General features: G+C 47.5%; 1 protein-coding gene across 2 annotated transcripts; it reads left to right on the forward strand.

Annotated features, from left to right (window-relative positions):
* Positions 1-26: 26 nt before the first annotated feature.
* Positions 27-7,419, forward strand: PIGP (phosphatidylinositol glycan anchor biosynthesis class P). 2 transcript variants are annotated; one of them, XM_004594113.3, is made up of 5 exons: positions 27-140; positions 574-677; positions 2,020-2,092; positions 5,367-5,485; positions 7,172-7,419. In XM_004594113.3, the coding sequence occupies exons 2-5, from the start codon at positions 596-598 to the stop codon at positions 7,300-7,302; spliced, it is 405 nt and encodes a 134-aa protein (XP_004594170.1). In that variant the 5' UTR covers positions 27-140; positions 574-595; the 3' UTR covers positions 7,303-7,419. The 2 variants fall into 2 exon arrangements, with proteins under 2 accessions (XP_004594170.1, XP_012784955.1); XM_012929501.2 differs by lacking the exon at positions 27-140 and adding an exon at positions 147-284 and having other exon boundaries at positions 7,172-7,417.
* The last annotated feature ends 13,578 nt before the right edge of the window (positions 7,420-20,997 follow it).

Consider the following 20,997-nt stretch of genomic DNA (forward strand, 5'->3'; position numbering starts at 1 on the left):
CGGCCCGTCAGACGGTCACGTGGGCTGGCAGCGCGCGTGCGCACGGGCACCGCGCGGCTCCGCCCCCGCGGCCGCCAGCCGGGCGATCCCGCCGGCCCCCGCGCCTGCAGGGCGAGGGTCGCCCGTGCGCCTGCGCCCTGGTGAGGGAAGCGTCGCGCCTCGAACTTTCCCTCATTTTTTTTTTTCCTTCTCTCCCTGTGTCCCTCACCCGGCTTTCCTCCCCGCCTCCCGCGCGGGGATTGCGGCTCCCTGGCCTGCGCTTGCGCAGAAAGGGCTGCGCGGAGGTTCGCTGAGGTGGAGCGGAGAGGTGGACTGAAGCTGTGGTGGGCGTCTGACGGGCCTGACGAAGCGCGAGGGCCGCCCTCCGCGACGCCGCGCTCCTCCGAGGAGCCGGCTGGGCACTGGGCGCCCCCGGCCCGCTGCGCGCTGGGCTGGGTCGGGGCTGTGTCGGCGCCGGCGCGGCGCGCGTGCCTGTTGCGCTCTGCGGAGGCCCAGCCTGCAGCCAGGCAATGAGGTTATAGTAGACCAACGGTGAGGGGAGTCCGTCACTGACGCTGTGTTCCTTTTCCACAGATTGACCAAAGCCACAGGGAAAATGGTGGAAAATTCACCGTCGCCATTGCCCGAAAGAGCGATTTATGGTTTTGTTCTTTTCCTAAGCTCCCAGTTTGGCTTCAGTAAGTACTTTCCCTGGTGGATGGCCAAGGCTTTTAGCAAGTACTTTTGTTAGGTGGATGTGCACACATCAGCTGCTGATCCTTTCTACCTGTATTTATTTCTAACAAAACCGGAAGGGAAGCCATCTTTGTCTGGATTGTTCTATGTCCCAGGATGAGCCTAAAAGATCCCAGTCTCAACGTGTTGATGGAGCAGCAGACTCGAATACGAAGTGAATAAAATCTGGCCTCTGCCCCCTTTTGGGAGAGAGGGAGGATTGAATTAGTAAAATTGGTCTTGAGTGTGCCGAGTGCTGTGCGTGGGGGACCAAGAGGCTGTGGGAATTAGGAAGTGAACAAGAGGGAGAAAATTGGGGTACTCGTAGTCCAGCCAGAAAGCGAGGGACATGCTAGCTTCCTAACCCCTACCTGGAGAGACTGAGCTGCACCGTCAAAACCAGCTCGCACTGGCCCTCCCCGAGGGCCCTGCGCCCCTGCTCTTCGGTGGCAGAAGCCGCTGGTGACTGCTGGTGATGTAGATGATCCTGTGAGGAAGGCCGGTATGCTCTTTCCTCATTCCAAAGATGACCATGCCAGGGTTGGAGGAACTTGCTTAAGGCCGCCACACTGGCAAATGAAAGAGCCGGAGTTGAACCCAAACCCTGCCCCACGCCCCAGGATCAACTGGGGTCACTTATGGAAAGCACTTCAAGCAGCGCCTGATTAGCCATTCCTGTTGAGGCTTTTGTAAGCCCTTGTCTGTTCAGATAGGTCAAAGGTCATGCCACTAGACTGAAGGTCGCTGCAGCCGAGGGTGACGTCGAGCCTTTATGGAGCGCTCGGACCGGGCCCTGTTCTGGGCAGTGCAGCTTCATTCCTGTAGGGGTGTTGGAAGCACGTGCCGCAGAGGCGAGCAGGGCCGGCGTGGCAGAGCTGTTTCTGCCTGCTCCTGGCTCCTGCTTTGTCTCCGTGGAGTGGGAATCACCGGTTTACACGTCTGCTCACCAGAATGGGAGTGGAGAGGAGAGGAGGCCATCTTTTCTGGATTCTCTGTTGAATCTCAGACTCCTGGGGGAGTTCTGGAAAATGTATTTATCATGAAAAAAGATCATCCATCATCATGCATATATTCAGCTGGAAATTTTCTCCTGGCACGAAAATGTTTTTTGAAAGGACTAGTAATAAGATAATTATGGTGAGTTATATAACAATGGAACTGAAAAGGAGTTAGAAGAATTGAAAGAAGTGAAAAGTCAGGCTGACTGAATTGGGGACCCTTAAAGCAACTTTTTCTTTTATCTGAACCTTATTAGATTGGGTGCATGCTTTAACTTTTCTCCTTTTTTAAAATTTTTTGCTACAGTACTTTATCTCGTGTGGGCTTTTATTCCTGAATCTTGGCTAAACTCATTAGGCTTGACATATTGGCCGCAAAAGTAAGTTTGACATATACGTGTATTGTATTTTCGACATGTTTACAGTTACAGTATTTATATGTATATTTTATGCTTAATACATATATTTACATGTATAGTCTGTTGTACTTATAATTACATAGACATTACATACATATTTTTAAGTTACATTTAAACATTTTTGAGAGAGAGAGAAACAGCTTTCTTGAATGCTTGCAGCAGCTAGGGCAGTCAAGGAAAGAGTGAGAAGCAACATTTGCAGCTAGAAACACACCTGCAAGTGCTGCTGAGGGACCCGGGTCCCTAGCCCTCCCTGTCTCGTCATCAGGGAGCTGGAGGCAGGAACAGAGCCCAGTATCGAACCCAGGTACTCCAGTAGGGGATGTCAACATTCCAGTCCATGTCTTAACTGCTAGGCTGAATGTCCATCCCTTAGTGTGTTCTTTTAAGTAATGCTGCTTCGAAGGATCATAATTTAAGGTCCATGACTAGCCATATAGTTTTAAGAGCTTTTTTTTAAAGGCGGGGGGAAGAGATTGAGATATCTTCTGTCCACTGATTCATTGCCCCAGATGACCACAGCCTCCAGGCCTGAGCCAGGAGCTTCAGCCAGGTCTCCAGTGTGGGTGGCAGGGGCCCAAACACTTGGGCTATCTTCCACTGCTTTTCCCAGGCTATTACAGGGAGTGGTTAAGAGGTGGAACAGCTGGGACATGTACCAGTGCCCACTTCACATGTGCCACCACACTGAACCCCTGCTTTTAAGAGCTTTCGAAAGATCATTATTGCTGTAACTCTGATTAAAGAGAGTAGGGTATGTGTACATGTTTATCCCTGTTTCCTCCCCCAAAATTTTGCTAACTTGTCCTATTTTTAAAACCAAGATATAAATTCACATAAAAAAAGACTAGGATAGTAGTTCAGAGGTGTGAACAAAGTTTGGGAAAAGAGATTGAGATAGATCATTTCAGCAGTTTGTTTCTGCTTTTGCCTCTTGGCTGAAGTAGGGAAAGTTCAAGAAATTACTGTATTTATAAATTATGAACATAGCGAACGATTTTTTTATTGATTTTGAAAATTTTAGTTTTTAATATGGTTTATTTGGTTGAGAGGGGTGCACACCTGTGTGGGTCCAATTAGTGTAGTGAGGGTCCAGCTATGGACCCTATGGAGGGAAGAGGGTGAGACAAATGTTTCCATTTTTTCCTCCTGTATCTGCAATGAGAAAGGGGGAGGGGACCACTGCTTGCTGTTGAACCACATCAGCACCCAAGGATGGGTTTATTTTAAAGTCAGAGTTTTACAGAGAGGAGGGAGAGACAGAGACCATCAATCTGCTGGTCACCCAGATGGCCTCAGTGGCCAGGGCTAGGCCAACCCAAAGCCAGGAGCCTTTCCGGGTGTTCTGCCGAGGTTCCAGGGCCTAAACACTTGGGCTCTCTCCTACTCTTTTCCCCAGAGTGCAGCAGCTTTTGCTGCTATGCCACAGTACCAGCTTTGAAGGTTAAACTTTTTTAATTGAAATGTTGGAGGATAAATAACAAAGTAGAAAATAGAGAAAAGAATGATTAAGTGCGTTAAAAGTTCCAGAAAGTGGGGCTGGTGCCATTAATAGTTCTACTGGCTAATTCTGCCTTCAGTTGCCAGCATCCCATATGGGCACAGGTTTGTGTCCCGGCTTCCCATCCCATCCAGCTCCCTGCTTGTGGCTTGGGAAAGCAGTGGAGAGGGTGACTCAAAACCTTAAGACCTGCACCCTCGAGGGCAACCAGGAAGAAGCTTCTGGCTCCTGGCTTTGGATCCGCTCAGCTCCAGCCATTGTGGCTATTTGGGGAGTGAACCAGTGGACAGAAGATCTTTCTGTCTGTCTCTCCTTCTCTCTGTAAATCTGCCTTTCCAATAGAAATTAATAAATCTTAAAACAAGCAAACAAAAAAGTTCCAGAAAGTAAGGCAGGCATTTAGCCTGGCTGTAAAGTGCTGGCAGTGCCACATCAGATTATCTGGCTTCAATTCTTGGCTCCAATTTCTAATTCTAGCTTTCTGCTAATGTAGACATTGGGAGGAGATGGTGGCAGCTGCAATAATTTGATTCCTACACCGTCATGGGAGGCTTGGTTAGAGTCCCCAGCTTCAGGCCAGCTCAGCTACAGCTGTTGATAGGGATTTGGGTAAATGAACTGCTACATGGATGTGATCTTGCTCTTGCCTTCTTTCCTTCCCTTGCAAATAATTACATATGTAAATAAAAAGTTCCAGAAAGTGAAAGCTCTAGGGAAGAAATGATTAAGGAAACAGTCAGTAAAACTTGGTAAGATTGAGCACTCACTGTTTTTAGCTGTATTGAGAGAGGTAAAAATCCTATCAGAGTTTGCGTTTGACTGTCATCAGAAACGTAGGAAACCAAGCAAACAAAGAGGTGAAACAAAAAAAATTGTAGTGGTGGTGTGGTAGCATAGTGGTACAGCAAGTTAAGCTGCTACGCATGTTGCTGGCATCCCACATGGTGCTAATTTGAGTCCCAGCTGCTCCACTTCTGATCCACCTCCCTGCTGATGCTCCTGGGAAGATAATAAAAGATGGTCTGAGTGGTTGGCCTTTTCCACTCATATGGGAGACCTAGATGCAATGCCGGGCTCCCAGCTACAGCCTGGCCCAGCCCCAGCTGTCACAGACATCAGGGAATAAATAGCAAATGGAACATTCATACCTATCTATCTCCCTTTGTGTGTATGTAGATTTTGACTCTCACTAATACCAGTATTGAGATATGCATATATAGAAAGAGAGTTGATCTTCTCTTCAATTAAGCTGAATTAATATTGTAAATGTTCTCCATATTAATAATTAATGGATTTTATATATACATATGCTTTTTAAGAAAGGTAATGCTAAGATCCTCAGTTACAAACAGGATTTATGTAGTTACAGTATTTTTAACAACTGCTGACATAACCAGCTTTTTGAAGTATACAGGAGGATGAGAGGAAGTAAGTTCTTCATCACCATACTAGACAATCGAGAGAAATTGTCTGAAACCAAAGAAGAAATAGTCAGATATGTTATGTAGAAATTAGAGGAGTTTAAGCATCCGAAGCAACAGCTCACGGGCTGAAAGTGTTCTTTCAGGATGGAAACAGGTGGAGTGGGAAAGTGCAGCTGTTGTTATACACCTTGAAAAAGTGTCATGAACATGTAGGATGTCAAAAATTCGAAAGCATGCCAGTCTTGCATTGACTGCCGAGTGTTAGAGCTTGCTAAGGTACCATGACGCCCTTTACTGTTCTCTTCTGCAGATACTGGGCAGTTGCATTGCCCGTGTACCTCCTGATTACTATAGTCATCGGTTATGTACTCCTGTTTGGAGTTAACATGATGAGTACCTCTCCACTCAACTCCATTCATACGATCACAGGTAAGTTAATACAAAGGAAAGTGTTGGGGAAATGGAGGAGTGGGATGTTAACTCTTTCGTCCAGAAAAACACCCAAAAATAGATTGCAGGATACGCACTCAAAGAAAAAGCCTGGAAGAAATAAATAGGAAGTTATATAAAAGGAAATCCTTATGTAAGGATATGAAGTTTGGTGAATTTACACCAGTTATATTCATGAAAGAGATAAATGCTGACAAATTGTAACAGGTATATTTTGCCATAAAAATTTTGTTCTCAGTCTTTTTGAGAGAGCAGCTTTTGTCCTACACATTCAGGGTCCAGCAGTAGATTCCTGCACACCTCTTCAGGAGAGTCACCGTGTGCACTAGATCCCAGCAGCAGATTCCTGCACACCTCTTCAGGAGGGTCACCGTGTGCACTAGATCCCAGCAGCAGATTCCTGCACACCTCTTCAGGAGGGTCACCGTGTGCAATAGATCCCTTAGTAGATTCCTACACACCTCTTCAGGAGGGTCACCGTGTGCACTGATCCCAGCAGCAGATTCCTGCACACCTCTTCAGGAGGGTCACCTGTGCACTAGATCCCAGCAGCAGATTCCTGTATACCTCTTCAGAAGGGTCACCGTGTGCACTGATCCCAGCAGCAGATTCCTGTACACCTCTTCAGGAGGGTCACCGTGTGCACTAGATCCCAGCAGCAGATTCCTGTATACCTCTTCAGAAGGGTCACCGTGTGCACTAGATCCCAGCAGCAGATTCCTGCACACCTCTTCAGGAGGGTCACCTGTGCACTAGATCCCAGCAGCAGATTCCTGTATACCTCTTCAGAAGGGTCACCGTGTGCACTGATCCCAGCAGCAGATTCCTGCACACCTCTTCAGGAGGGTCACCGTGTGCACTAGATCCCAGCAGTAGATTCCTGTACACCTCTTCAGGAGGGTCACTGTGTGCACTGGATCCCAGCAGCAGATTCTTGTGTACCTGTTCAGGGAGGGTCACTGTGTTCACTGGTCCCAGCTTACTGCATGGAGGAAGAGCCACAGCACATTATACTGGCTGCTTTCTGTTTTAAGTTTTGTTTTTGTTTTGTTTTGTTTCCAATTCAAGTCTAACAATTGAAATAAAGTGAACTGATTCCTAAGCTGCTTTAGATACAAGGAAGTAAAGTATTTTTTAAGTTATGGGAGTGATTTTTTTCAAGTTTGGGAAACCTATTCATAAGCCAATACAATATATTTTAAAAGCAAAGTATATTTAAATTTTTTTCTGGTAAACTAGTGTATATATTTCCTGCAACCTTGACTGGAATTATAACTGGATAATTTATGCAAAGAGGGAAAATTGTTAAGTTTTCATGAATGTACTAAATGATTCTTATGATATTGGCTTACATATATTTGCAAGATCTGGATGTAATTCTGTTCCTGTGAGAAACCAAGTGGGGCTGATCTTCCTTGTATAGTTGAAAGCAATACTAGTCTCTTTCCAAGTTACAGAGGAGAAAAGTACTTTGCTGATTGCATTGTTATTTTAATTGCATCATTTTTTCTGCAGAGAGGGTCAAGTAATCATTTAATTATTTTAAACACATTATTCGTCATTCTCCAAACATCAGCCTAATAAACTGTATGGTGTGGCTCTATCAGTCACAGGGATTACAAGAACTTTCATTGGTAAACGAAGCTTTTTGTTCTTTTCTTACAGATAACTATGCTAAAAATCAACAACAGAAGAAATACCAAGATGAGGCCATCCCAGCATTAAGGGATATTCCTATTAGTGAAGTAAACCAGAAGTTCTTTCTCACAGCCAAAAGGTCTTATACTGAAAACTGATTCGGGTGTAAAATAACATTAGACATATAAATAAACTTTCATATGTTTCTGACATTATTATTTTGACTCTCACTAATGCCAGTATTGAGATATACAGAGAGTTGATCTTTTCTTTGATTAAGCTGGATTAATATTGTAAATGTTCTCCATATTAATAATTAGTGGATAACATAAATAGGACACTGCAATACCATAAAGCAGAGTTTTTCAACAGAATGCAGGTCAGTATAATCAAGCAGTCCCTCCAGAGACCCATTTGTCCTGTGCTTTGCAAAGGACCATTGTGTCCTCCTGCTTGGCTTGAAGGACCCAGAATTCTAACTGTTAGACTTGGGGGAAGGGGCTGGCAGTGGCCCTGAGCTCACTGGGAGACGGACATGGTCTGGGGTACTCCTGGAGAGAGCAGGCCCAGAAGTGACAGGCTTTCCCAGGCAGTCTAGGGAATTTAGACTGAACTGTTGAGTAGCGTTAAGTGTACCAAATTTAAGGACTCTTGGCCACCGAGCTGTTGGATGTCTTCAAAGAAAGCAGTGACATAACTTAATTATTCTTTTAGATGTCACTCTGATGGATGGAGAATGGATTTAGAGATGGGGGAGGGAGTTAGAGGTTGGAATTGGAGCCTGAGTTGGAAGGTAAGGAGACCATATGGAGGCAGTTAGAACTGCTGGCTGCATAGACCAGTGCGGGAGGGGTGGGAGGGAGAGCTCAGCATTTGTTGGAGACAGACTGACTGAGGGAACGCGTGGACCCGAAGTGTGTGTGTCAGCAGGGTTGACAGTGTTCCAGGGTCATTCCCAGGTCTTTGTGAAGTCAGGAACTACTGGATGGGTGTGAATTTTATTGACTTGGACAATATTTATTGAAGTACACTCGGAGTTAGTGGATTTATGAATGAATGTTTGAATGCTATTGCCTTATTAATATCTGTATGTGTCCAGTGTAAATGGAAAATGATTAGGAAATGAGGCTTGTATTGTTACGTGTGTGTGTATATAAAATTTTAACAAGGGTGTTCTCAGAGTTAGCCAGTGAAACCAAAACCAAATCTGAATGTAGTGCTGGACAAGGCCCTGTAATTTACAACACCCTAAAGCTCGGTCTAGCTCAACTTTTCCTTTGATGTGTGCACATGTGGCTACATTTACACACAGGAGTGGAATCACGCATGTTAACTTACGCCGATTTATATCTTCTGTTTAAAAAAAAAATAGTAACTTCTTTCTTCTTCCTTTCCTTTTTCTTTTTCTTTCCACTAAGAGGCCCCAGGGCCCGAGCTCAGCCCCCACAAGCAGAGTCCCTGAAGGGGGCACCATGCCAGAGCAATATGGGCCAGGGTGGCTACCCAACAGGGAAGGGGCCTCGGGCTAGAGCTAAGCCACGTGAGCCAGGGTCCCTGGAGTGGGCCTGGTGAGCAAGCAAGCCAGTGTGATTGTCCAGCCTCCCCTGTCACTTGGCCCAGCTGCAGAGAGCCCAGAGCCTGAGCCGCCCAGGCTAGGGCAGTCGCTCAGCCCTGCTGGGTGGCCCGGCTGGGAGAGGGCCCAGGTCAGGGTGTTGGTGCTTTGCTGCTCCCAAATCTTGAAGACTGGTCACCTGGGCCTTCCAGGGCCACCAAGTAAGGCATTGCTCTTGGTCCCATGGTGATCTTTGGCTCCGGCGAGCGGGCCCTGCTTTCATGCTCTGCTGGATTCCAACACCTCCCAGTGTGCCATCTTGGAGGCTGGAACCCTCGGCAGTGTGACCTGACCTTGGCACACATGTCACCTGTTGGACCAGCTCCTTTGCTGACTCGTATGCAGGAGAACTCCTTAGTAAACCCTATAAGATAGTTCTAGAAATCTCACTGTGTCACATGAAGCTCACCTTTTTTTTTTTAAAGATTTATTCATTTTATTACAGCCAGATATACACAGAGGAGGAGAGACAGGAAGATCTTCCATCCGATGATTCGCTCCCCAAATGAGCTGCAACGGGCCGGTACGCGCCAGTCCGAAGCCGGGAACCTGGAACCTCTTCCAGGTCTCCCACGCGGGTGCAGGGTCCCAAAGCTTTGGGCCGTCCTCGACTGCTTTCCCAGGCCACAAGCAGGGAGCTGGATGGGAAGTGGAGCTGCCGGGATTAGAACCGGCGCCCATATGGGATCCCTGGGCGTTCAAGGCGAGGACTTTAGCCGCTAGGCCACGCCGCCGGGCCCGAAGCTCACCTTTAAACCCAGACTATTTCTTTTGGCAGTTTGGCACCCCTCTCTCCCTGTGGGCACCAGATGAAAGTAGGAACATCTCTCTGCCACCTTGCCTCTCCCTTCCCATTCTATCCATGAATGCATGTCTGATTTTCTCACCTTTTAACTAAACTTTACCAAATAAATAAACTGGGGTGGAGGGCAGTGCAATGGTTCCATTGGCTAATCCTCTGCAAGCTAATCCTCCTGCAAGCACCAGCATCCCATACTGGCATCAGTTCCTGTCTCAGTCACCCCTCTTCCCATCTGGCCCCCTGCTGGTGGCCTGGGAAAGCAGCAAAAGATGCTCCAAGCCCTTGGGCTCCTGCACCCACCAGGAGACCTGGAAGAGGTTCCTGGCTCCGAATCAGCTCAGCTCCAGCTGTTGTAGCCATTTGGGGAATGAACCAACGGATGGGAGATCTTTATCTTGTCTCTCCTTCTCTCTGCAAATCTTTCTAATAAAAAAAATAAATCTTAAAAAAAAAAACCTGCTGGTAATGTTAAATAGTTGTGGGAGCGAGGACTTCCATCTCAGTAGGCACATGTGTCCAGTGACGGCCGCCTGCCTTTGCTTGGCAGTATTGCGTGATGAGAGTACATCACGACATTTAAGGGGTGATCAGAGCAGCCAGCCAACTCTGTCACATAATGAATGGTGACTAAACTGCTCTGCTGGTTCAAGGGTGCTTCAAAAGTATACGGAAATGCATATTGTGAGGAGCTGCATGGATTTCCCAAGTTTTTCACACCAAAACGAGCATCTCTGATTCCTTTTTTTTCCCCCATCAGTTTTTTGAAGGACCCTCATGTATAGTCATGCAAACAGGCTGAAGGACTGCTTCCTTGCAGTCTGACTAAATAGCACACTTTGAGTGTTGGGCTAAACAGTGTAAACACTGGGATTCCATGATTTTCAAATTCAAACTAAGATGCCAGATATGAGTCTGAAGCTCACCTGTGGAGGAGGCAGAAGGCCTGAGGGATCCACTGCTGAGCCGCAGATACTGTGTCCTGATCTAGCAGGTAGGTACCTGGGGCTGTGCGACACAAGTTTTCAAAGGGCAGAAACGATGCTTGAACCCCTCCCAGAAGGTTGGAGTGTGACCCAAGCAGGGTCACTTTCTGCTGTCTCCTAGCCATTCTAACAATGCAGCCAGGGTCATGAATGACTGCTGGCCAAGCAGGAAGAGAAGACCAGCAGTTCCTGGTCTGATCCCCAGCTCTGGGAAGTTCCTGCACATATCGGTAGTGTTCCCTGGCCCTCCGTGGGGCCAGCGAGGGGCCTAGAAAACTTGTGAAATGGATCAGTATAGATCCTTATTGAATGCTAGCGCTGACGGTGTAGACCTCGGCCTTCTCAGCCACGTTGTTCTTTGTTTTTGTTGTTGTTGTAATTTTAATGGACCTGGATGGGAAATGGGGCTGCTGGGATTAGAACCGGCACCCATATGGGATCCTGGCACATTCAAGGTGAGGACTTCAGCCGCTAGGCCAGCGCACGGGCCTACACTGTCCTTGTGATTGAAAACAGTTCTGCCAGGTTCTTTAAACTGGCTGCAGGCTTTTTGAGGGTTGTGATCGTTAGAGTGCTTTGATTCTTCACCTGTTTTTTGTTTTTAAGATCATGACCCATTCAAACTTGGAAAGACTGAGAGCCCAAGAAAGGTCTTGTGTGCAAATTCATATTTAGGAAGTAAATATTTGTGAACAATATGGCTGTTGCTTTTTTGTTATAAAATTCAGGGTCAGGTCTACAGCCCAGAGTTAACATACCTCCTGAATCTGATTATCTCTCCAGCTCTCCAGCTCTTAATTCCAGCTTCTTGTTAATGCATATCCTGAGAGGCAGCAGGTAATAGCTTAAGTAATTGCACCCCTGCCCACCCACGTGGGAGACGTGCGTGGAGTTCCTTGTCCCGAGGCCTGGGCTGGCCCTGCTGGAGCTGTGACCAGCATTTGCAGCGGGAATCAGCAGACGGGAGTATCCTTTCCCTCTCTGTCCCCCACCCTCATCTTAGCCTCTCAGATCAATAAATGTCTTTTAAAAATTAGTTTGATCATCACATTCTTGTCAGATGTCTCCCATTTCCTAAACATGTAGCCTAAATAATTACTGTTTAGTCTTAATCCAAAAAATAGTGTGATTTAATAAAATAATGAAAAATAGGTTTATATTTTCCAAAAAGAACCCTGTGACAAGTAGAATTGCTTTAGCTTTTTGCCAGTCTCCAATCTCTAATATTTGGCTCAATGGCTTCTGTCACAGCTGCTTCTGCATTCTACCTGTTCCGTCAGTCCACATCACAAAGCCTCTGGAAGACTCTGTTGCCAGCTGATGACAAAGCAGGAATGCAAGAGACAGGTATCATGTTTGAATTACTTTGAAAATGTTTTTGATCCTACAGACCCCCTGAGGAGGGATCCCTGGGCCCTGGACTTCTGAGAACCACTGACAAGTGGACCCGAACCAACCTGTGTGTACAACTGCTTTGGTTGGGCATCTCTTGCAGCCACATCCCCTCTGTTCCAGCACTCTCCAGCTGCTGATGTCCCAGACCACTCCCTGTGAGCTTAGACCGCATCCACTCAGGTGCTTCTTGAGCTGTACCCTATAGGACCATCCTGGAGCCTGCCGTGGGACAGACATCAGGAAAAACATCCACCACCATCCACCAAAGAGATGAAGCTGAGCTCCGTGCATTGAGCTCGGTTGCCATGGTAGCAGTCACCTGCCTGCGCTGGCTTGTCCACTGTCAGTTCTGTTGCACCCCCTCTGCCTTTCACTGCTGCCCACTGCAGTCATATCCCCAGTTAACTGCCCACACACAACCCTGTCACACAACCCTGCTCTTGGGGTGGGAGTGGGGTGGCAACTCTAACTGAAATGTTTTTATGTTGTAAAAGGTGAGCATCAGTTCTATGCTTGTGATACATAAAGCATTTCTTCGCTGCATATCCTAAGAAAAAATTGTGGAAAACACTTTTTTGCGGTGAGCCCAGATAATAGCATAGAATACGGCAAATGGCATACACCAGTGATATGAAAATGCTCTCAGCATTAGTGAGCACCCTCCAGGGCTGAAACTGAACAGAATTAAGTCACAAATCCAAATAGGAAATGACTAGCCAGCGGAGTTCAAAGCTCAAAGTCTGCCCTTGCTAAGTTCTTGACATACCCTGCTGGTGTCAGAAGGATTTCAAGTACATGCCTGGACTTTCTGCAGAACTGCTGCCTAGGCTCTTATGTGAACGGTGACACCCTTCAAGCACCTGGCTCAACCAAAAAGTCTTGTGTACCCCAAATTTTAAAGCAGCCATAGGACACACAAGAATGTCATCAAGGGGCCTGTGTTGCAGCACAGCCGATTAAGCCACTGCCAATGTTATGGTACTGCTTTGAGTCCTGGCTGCTCCACTTCAGAACTAACTGCACATGGAAGGACAATGGAAGGCAGCCCCACATGGAAGCTCCAGATGGAGTTCCTGGCACCTGGCTTCAGCCTGGCTCAGCTGGCGCCATTGCAGCGACTTGAGAAGCGAACTAGCAGATGGAAGATGTCTTCTCTCTCCTCCTCCTCCTCTCTAACTCTACCTTTGAAATAACTAAATCGGGCCCGGCGGCGTGGCCTAGCAGCTAAAGTCCTTGCCTTGAAAGCCCCGGGATCCCATATGGCGCCGGTTCTAATCCCGGCAGCTCCACTTCCCATCCAGCTCCCTGCTTGTGGCCTGGGAAAGCAGTTGAGGACGGCCCAATGCATTGGGACACTGCACCCGCGTGGGAGAACCAGAAGAGGTTCCAGGTTCCCGGCTTCGGATCGGCGCAGCATCGGCCCGTTGCAGCTCACTTGGGGAGTGAATCATCGGACGGAAGATCTTCCTCTCTGTCTCTCCTCTGTATATATCTGGCTGTAATAAAATGAATAAATCTTTAAAAAAAAAAATACAAAAAAAAAATACAAAAAAAGAAATAACTAAATCAACTCTTAGAAAAAATGTCATAGTAACAGCTCTAACTGCATAGACCTAAGGAAGCAGTTTGCGGCAATTCCCAGAACCCAGTACATTGCACATTGTCGACCAACCAGCCAACGACATTGTATAGACTTGGAGCATTGGCAAGCGAGCAGAACAAGGAAGAGGCCTGGGGAGCTGGACTTGTCTTGCTAGGTACAGATTATATTCCCTCAGTTGGGTTAACTGTGGTACCATCCACCACAGTGGGGTGGTAAAAAGTCACTTATCCACCCTTTTCTAATTGGGATAGTTTGCCAAGCCATGGCAACAACCCTGACATTCCCATGGCTGAACATGACCCAAGTTTGTTCTTCAGACAGCAGCACTTTGAGATAGCCTGGAGTCTGAATGGGCCACATGGGCAAGCACAGTGTTTGTCTATATGAACTGTGGTCTAGGACCGGGCGTTCTCATCCCCTTTGCATCTCATCATCACACGAGTCCCCCAGATGCTAGAAATACAACGGGGATGTCAATCAGACCGAAAGGGGTCAAAGAATCGCAAATGATGGTGTCACAGAACATCGTCCCAATTCTTGACATTTGTGGATCAAGATTTAGGTGATGGACGTGATACAGAGGAAATTACTGTTCAGCAATTCAATCTGTGCCTAAGGCCTCTTCAGCAAATCCAGAGTGCCCAAGCTTACAGGTTTCAGTGTGCCCAGCCAGGGCAGCACAGTGACTCACATGTCTCACCTAGGGACGCAGGCACCTGGATGGCGCACTTGTGTTCCAAAGCCTATCTGCATGTTCCTGGCCTAGCAGAAGGCATGGTGACTCAGCCTGCCTCAGCTGCTGCCGCAGGGCCCCCAGGCCCCATCACGGTCCAGCGTAAACCTGACTCACACAGTCCTCTGCCAGCCAGTGACAGCGCTGGCTGTGCTTGCCAGAAGGAGCTGAAATATTGACTTCGCAGTCTTAACCGGGCCAGGAAGCACAGGGGAGCTCTCCCAGGCTACTTCCCAGCTCTGGGAAGTCTAGAAGGCTCTGGAATTCACATATGTAACAAGCATGCTGGGCCACTCTGAGAGAGGCCAGGCCGCGGGGAGGGAGGCCTCATGTTGAGAGGCAAGGAATCTTCAAAACCAAAAGCCTGGTTTCAGCCTGGCCCAGTCCCAAGCTTTGCAGCCATTTGAAGAGTGAACCAGTAAATGGAAGATCTCTCTCTCCCTCTGCCTTTCAAATAAACAAATCTTTAAAAAGAAAAAAAGTAAAGGACTTCTTCCAAGTGCCTACTGCATTGAGCTCCCCTGGGATTATCAGATGGCCCCACACCTGAGACGCTCCCTCCTTCTCCCCACTCCCCCTCCTTTGACCTTACCATCTCTGAGTAGCTGCCCATTTTCCCCAGAGTGCGTCAGACCCCTTACACACATCTTTCCTTTCTCTGTGGTCATCCTCACAGCCAACACTTCATGCTCACCTGTTACACATGCTGCAGCAGGCCAGGAGGCCCATCTGTCCCGCCAGCTTATCGGCAAGGCCTAGCTGAACTCCTAGCCCGTAGGACAGCACCCCAGAAATACCTGGCCACCGCTCTCTAGGACAAGGCAAAGCCCTGCCCTCTCTGCTTATCCTCCTGTCCTGCTTCCTGGTCTCTCCTGCCTCACTGCACTAACTCACACTCTGGGACCCTCCCCAGCCTGCCCCTCTGCTTCAAGAACAGAGCACACCCCGTGCAGTGATGGGGTTTAGGGTCAGGGCTGACCTAGATGCTATGATCTTCAGTCCTTGCTTCATTCCAACTTGGGGTCTTTGGCGATTCCCCCTCTAAATCCTTATTTTCTTTCTTAGATGGAGAGACCTCTTCTAAGAACTGAGTCTCACATTGCAGGTGAAACTTCAGGAACCCACAGAGCCTGCTGGTGAAATTGACCCTGGCTCCCACTGCTGTCCCACCCACTCTGGCCAGGCTCTGCAGGCCGCATCTGGATCCCAAGACATCTCAATTTGTCTGACTTTATCTTCACAGAAACTTGGTTGATCTTGCCTTTTTTTTTTTTTAACACAAAGTTTCTTTCTTCTTTTCTTTCTTTCTTTTTCTTTCTGTTTTTTTTCTTGGGAGACAAAATGACAAGGGAAACAGCAGCGGGAGATACCGAGAAATCTGTCTGTTAGTTCATTCCTAAACGTTTGCCGTGGCTGGGCTGGGCCAGGTCAAGCAAGGAGCCCAGAACTAGAACTCCATCTGCTGGGCAGCCGGGGAGCCAAGCGCTTGAGCCAGCCTCCACTGCCCTCCTAGGCACTTGGGAGCTGGATTCAAAATGGGCAGCCACAGGCCTCCAACAGTTGCCTTGATACAGGATGCTGGCATGGCAAGAGGCGGCTTAACCCACTCTGCCACACACCAGCCTTTGAATGCCAAACACAGGGGTGCCATGCTTATGCTCACCAAATGAGGAAGAAAAAAAAATCGAAGTTCTCATCTAGAGCCATTAGCAGCACCACAATTAAACTGTTTTGAAGGTGCAGCAAGAGACAATAGTTTTGTACATGGGGATCTGTAACACCCTTCAAAGACTACCAACCATCATAATTTGCTGTCTTCTTGGCCATTTTGATGAGTCTTTTACACTTTTTCCCCCCTAGAAGATATCATTAAAGTAAGTCCAATGGCTCCTACAGACCAAATTCCGACAACATCTAATGTGGAGATTAAATGTGATGTGTTTGGAAGACAGATGAACTGCTACAAGATGAAAAGGCAGTTGGAAAGCATGGCCCGGCCACGAAGGCACACTAATTAAAGGACAGTCAGCCCGGGACGGAGATCCTATCAGTGATGAATCTGCCGTCACCCTGGACCACTGGTCTGCTACCATCATGGCCCGCAACCACATCTGACCCCGGCAGAACAGACACAGCCTTTTGTCTCTCAAGTGAAATTCCCAGGCACAACCTCAGACAGTGACAGTACAGCAGGGATGACCTTCACTCAACCGTGAGAATAATTCTACACCCCTCCCGGCCCGCGTGCTACTGCCAACATCGGGGTCCATTTGCAGCAGTTAGTCAATGTCCGGTCAAAGTCCATGATATCTTTGCCTTTTTGAACTTCCTTTTGCAGAATCAATGATCTTCCCGGGACCACACACCATGGGGGCCGCTGCATGGCAGTTCTGAAAGGTGCGTTTTATCTGTTCTGTTTTGATTTGAGCTGGCTTTATATTTTCCGCTCAGATATGGGTTCTGAGTGGATCTGGAGAAATGATCAAGGAGCGTTTGCCACATATTGCTGCCTTCCTAATCTCCTCCGGTTCCTGAGTATTTAAAAAATGTTGATTGCTGTCAGCAGCCACCCAGATAAGAGATTCCCAAACAAATCCTAGATCAAGCAGGGCCACTGGCCTTAACCCTTTGCTTCCCAGACATACCTGTTTGGGATTTGTTCAAAGATCTCAAGTAAACGAAATCAGATCAGATATCCAGTCCTTCAAAGCAAACCCGGTCAGTAAAGTCCCCAAAACTTGCCCTCGTTTTCACCTCTTCTGCCCGTTCTTATCAGAAGCTGCTTGTTGCCTCTAAGATGAGTAAGTAGTAGCCAGCACAGGATACTGTGTGGTTAAAAAGCACCGAGGCAACCCACCATCTGGGCTTTCACTCTGCAGATGCACAGAGCACATCAGAAAGACCCTTGTCCAAAAGCCTAAACTTTTGGCAATGATTGTTTCATGATCCTAAACCTACATGAGTAACAATCATGAAACAGAATGCCTTCTGTAACTGATTTGTAAGATTTTCTGTATTTTTTTTTACTAAGTATTATTTATTTTTTACAATGCTATATATTCATTGTAGAAACTCTTCAAACTATAGAGAATAACAAGGCTTAAGACCTCCATAACTCACCACCCAGAATAACTACTTTGTCCCTTTCAATGTGTGGGTATGTGTGTATTTTTCCTTTTTAAGATTTCTTTATTTGGGCTCGGCAGTGTGGCCTAGTGGCTAAGATCCTCGCCTTGATCCCATATGGCCGCTGGTTCTAATCCCGGCAGCTCCACTTCCTCTCTATCTCTTCTCCTCTCAGTATATCTGACTTTGTAATAAAAATAAAATAAATCTTAAAAAAAAAAAAAGATTTCTTTATTTGAAAGGCAGAATTACAGAGAAAGAGAGTGAGACAAAGAAATCTTCCAGTTGCTGGTTCACTTCCCAACTGGCCACAACACCCCGGGCTAGGCCAGGCTGAAGCCAGGAACTTCTTCCGGGTCTCCCAAGGTGGGTACAGGGACGCGAGCAATTGGGCCATCTCTCACTGTTATTGAGGGTGCATTGGCAGGATGCTGACTGCACGTGGAGCAGCGGGACATGAATCAGAGCCCACGCAGGATGCTGGTGTCACAGGCAGCAGCTTTACTGGTTATGCCACGATGCTGACCCCTATAGGTATGTATTTTAAAAAAAAGTGAGGTCATACTATAAATAGAATTTTACAGGACTCACTTTTCAAATAATGTGAGCTTTTAACAATGATATTGCTTGGGCCCAGCAGGCGTGACCTAGCGGCTAAAAGTCCTTGCCTTGAATGCACCGGGATCCCATATGGGCGCCGGTACTAATCGCGGAAGCTCCACTTCCCATCCAGCTCCCTGCTTGTGGCCTGGGAAAGCAGTCGAGGACGGCCCAATGCATTGGGACACTGCACCCGCGTGGGAGAGCTAGAAGAGGTTCCTGGTTCCTTGCTTCAGATCGGCGCAGCACCAGCCGTTGCGGCTCACTTGGGGAGTGACTCATCGGACGGAAGATCTTCCTCTCTGTCTCTCCTCCTCTCTGTATATCTGACTTTGTAATAAAAGAAATAAATCTTAAAAAAAACCCACAATGATATCGCTTCATATGCGTGCACCATCTTTTAAGTCACAAAATTCCTCCTATCTTAGGGTGGCTTTATTTTCATTTTTTAAAATACCATAATCATAGATATTCTTTCCCAAAAGGCTCTGTCCTTAAGAAAGAGATAATCTGAGGAAAGATTTTTATAAGAGAAAAGGATTTATTTATTTTTTTTTAATCTTACTACCTAAAACCAACTGTCTGGCAAGACAGCCTCAATGGTCCACTCCAACCAGACAAACACAGTTATTTGCTTGTTACACCAAGTTAGATAAATAACCTATTCAGTTATTGAGTGTGCATTTTATGTTTTAATTATTTGAGAAAGTAATACTGGATCATCCACAATCATTATCAGAATAATAAAATGAGCTGGAAGAAATTACAGACGCAATCTGGAGAGCTGGGAGGTCATGGCTTGTGTGGAATTTGCATAAAGCCTATTTGATGAGCAAACTTGTTTTAGAGCTTCCTAGCGGACAACAGTGGCAGAAACTTTTGATTTGTACTCAATGGCTTAAACTTGCAAACTCATTTAGAAAATTTACTTCATGTATGAAGTGATTCTTCAGCAAGAATAAAACTGATATGGGGGTGATTGAAATTTTGTGGAGGGGGTTAAATTATATTTCAAATAATTTATTTTTATTCAAAAGGCTGAATCACAGGAAGAGAAGGAGAGACAGAAAAAGAGATCTTCCATCTGCTGTTTCATTCCCCAAATGGCCACAAAGCCCGGAGCTGAGCCAATCTGAAACCAGGAGCTAGGAGTTTCCTTCGGGTCGCCCATGTAGGTGCAGGGGCCCAAGGACCCAGGCCTTCCTCAGTTTGCCCAGGTCATCCTTTGTAAGCAGTTCACGGCAGTTCTGTGGTGTATAAAGACCAGCAATAATTAGAACAGCTTTGCAAGTTTTCCTCTGTCAAGGTCACAGAAGGCAGAAATGTAATACAATGATGCGATTACAGACATGCGAGAGTTGGTGAAGACTTCCGTACCGGGTGTTCAGTTAGTCTTCATGATAGCCAACCTTATTACTATGGCATTCTTTTATTTTCCTTTTATTTAGGAGGCAGAGAAAAGGACAGAGAGACAGATAGACAGAGATCTTCCATTCACTGGCTTGCTCCCCCAAATGCCCACACTGGGCCAGGCTGGAGCTACGATTCCTGGAAGTTCATCTGAGTCTCCCACATGAGAGCTGGAGACCCATAGTCTGCTACCTCCCAGGATGTGCCTTAGCAGGAAGCTGTATTGCAAACAGAATACTCAGGCCTTGAACCGGGCATTGCAGTGTGGGATGCTGGCACCCCAAGTAGCACCTTGACTGCTGTTCCAGATGCCCAACTCAGCCTACTAGCTTTTTACAAAGAGTACGGGAATCACAGTTCTGGGGCCAGTGCCATGGTATAGTAGGCTCAGCCTCCACTCACACTGCCAGCATCCAACAGGGGCTCCAACTGGTGTCCTAGCTACTCCATTTCTGATCTAGCTCTCTATTTGTAGTGTGGAAAAGCCGCGAAGGATGGCCCAAGGCCATGGGCCTCTGCACCAACATGGAAGATCCCAAGAAATTCCTCTCTCCTGGCTTTGGATTGGCCTATCCTCATCCACTGTAGCCACTTGAGGATTGGAAAAGAAGGTTCTGTGTGGTGGTTTGAAGGGGTTGTCACTCGTGGCTGAGTTGCAGGGCAGGCAGCTCAGGGACCAGAAGGTCCAAAGGCATGACTCCGACACCCCTGGTGTCCAGGCAGCAGCCTTGCCAATGCCCAAGAAATGCTTTATCTCAAACTAGTCTGGCAAGGATGCCCACCTGCTCTGCCTGGTGCCCTACCCACTCCCCATCCGGAGCACTGTCCAAGGTCCCTGTTGGGGATGCTGGAAGTCCATCTAGTTCTGCTGGGAAGCAGGTGGGAGATTGGGGGCAGCAGAGGTAAGCCTGGTGGGCTTCCAAAGGGTGGTCCCTGAACTTTAAGGAAGTGCTGACCCCAACAGAAATGGGTGACTTGGAGATAACGAAGCTGAAGCTCTGACGACTTCGCCACCTGGCCGGGAGAAAATGTTATGGTCAAAACACTCGGGACAGAGAGAAATGGATGAGGGGGAGGGGTGTGGTACCCAGGGGCCTCCGGGTCAGGAGGAGGGCAAGACCCACAGGGCAGCCAGGAAGCCACGGGAGCCGGGAGCCACGTTGCAGAGAGAGGCAGGGATAGATTGAGAGGAGCTACAGGAAGAAAAGCATCAGGTCCCTGGGAGAGAGGCATGGGGACACACTTAGGCAACCCCACCCACTGGCCCAGCACCGAAGTCAGACTCCCTGGGAGCAGGGGCACCTCCTCCCAGGTCACTCTCCCTATGGGGCCCAGCCAAGGCAGATCTGGCTGGAGAATCCACTCTCCTGTCCCTGTGGCCATGGCTAGGGACCTACTTTCACAACGTGCTTTTTCTTGTTGTTTATTTCCCTGCCATTTCAAATTGAATGTGGACACTGAAAGCTGACCTGTGGCCCCAAGGTTCACCTGATGCAGCAACAGCAGGGAGACAGCTCCTTCCTGCATCCCATCCGGGTACACAGCTGGGTCAACTCCAAGGGACTAGAAAGGTGGTGGCAGCTATGAAA

This window comes from Ochotona princeps, chromosome 3 (assembly GCF_030435755.1).
Source record: "Ochotona princeps isolate mOchPri1 chromosome 3, mOchPri1.hap1, whole genome shotgun sequence".
NCBI classification, from domain to species: domain Eukaryota; kingdom Metazoa; phylum Chordata; class Mammalia; order Lagomorpha; family Ochotonidae; genus Ochotona; species Ochotona princeps.

What these genes read in the sequence shown, in the direction of transcription:
- PIGP (XM_004594113.3), top strand. Translation starts at nt 596, where the DNA reads ATGGTGGAAAATTCACCGTCGCCATTGCCCGAAAGAGCGATTTATGGT. An exon ending in AAGCTCCCAGTTTGGCTTCA is followed by an intron (nt 678 to 2,019) that starts GTAAGTACTTTC and finishes TTTTTGCTACAG; the next exon opens with TACTTTATCTCGTGTGGGCT. An exon ending in TTGACATATTGGCCGCAAAA is followed by an intron (nt 2,093 to 5,366) that starts GTAAGTTTGACA and finishes TCTCTTCTGCAG; the next exon opens with ATACTGGGCAGTTGCATTGC.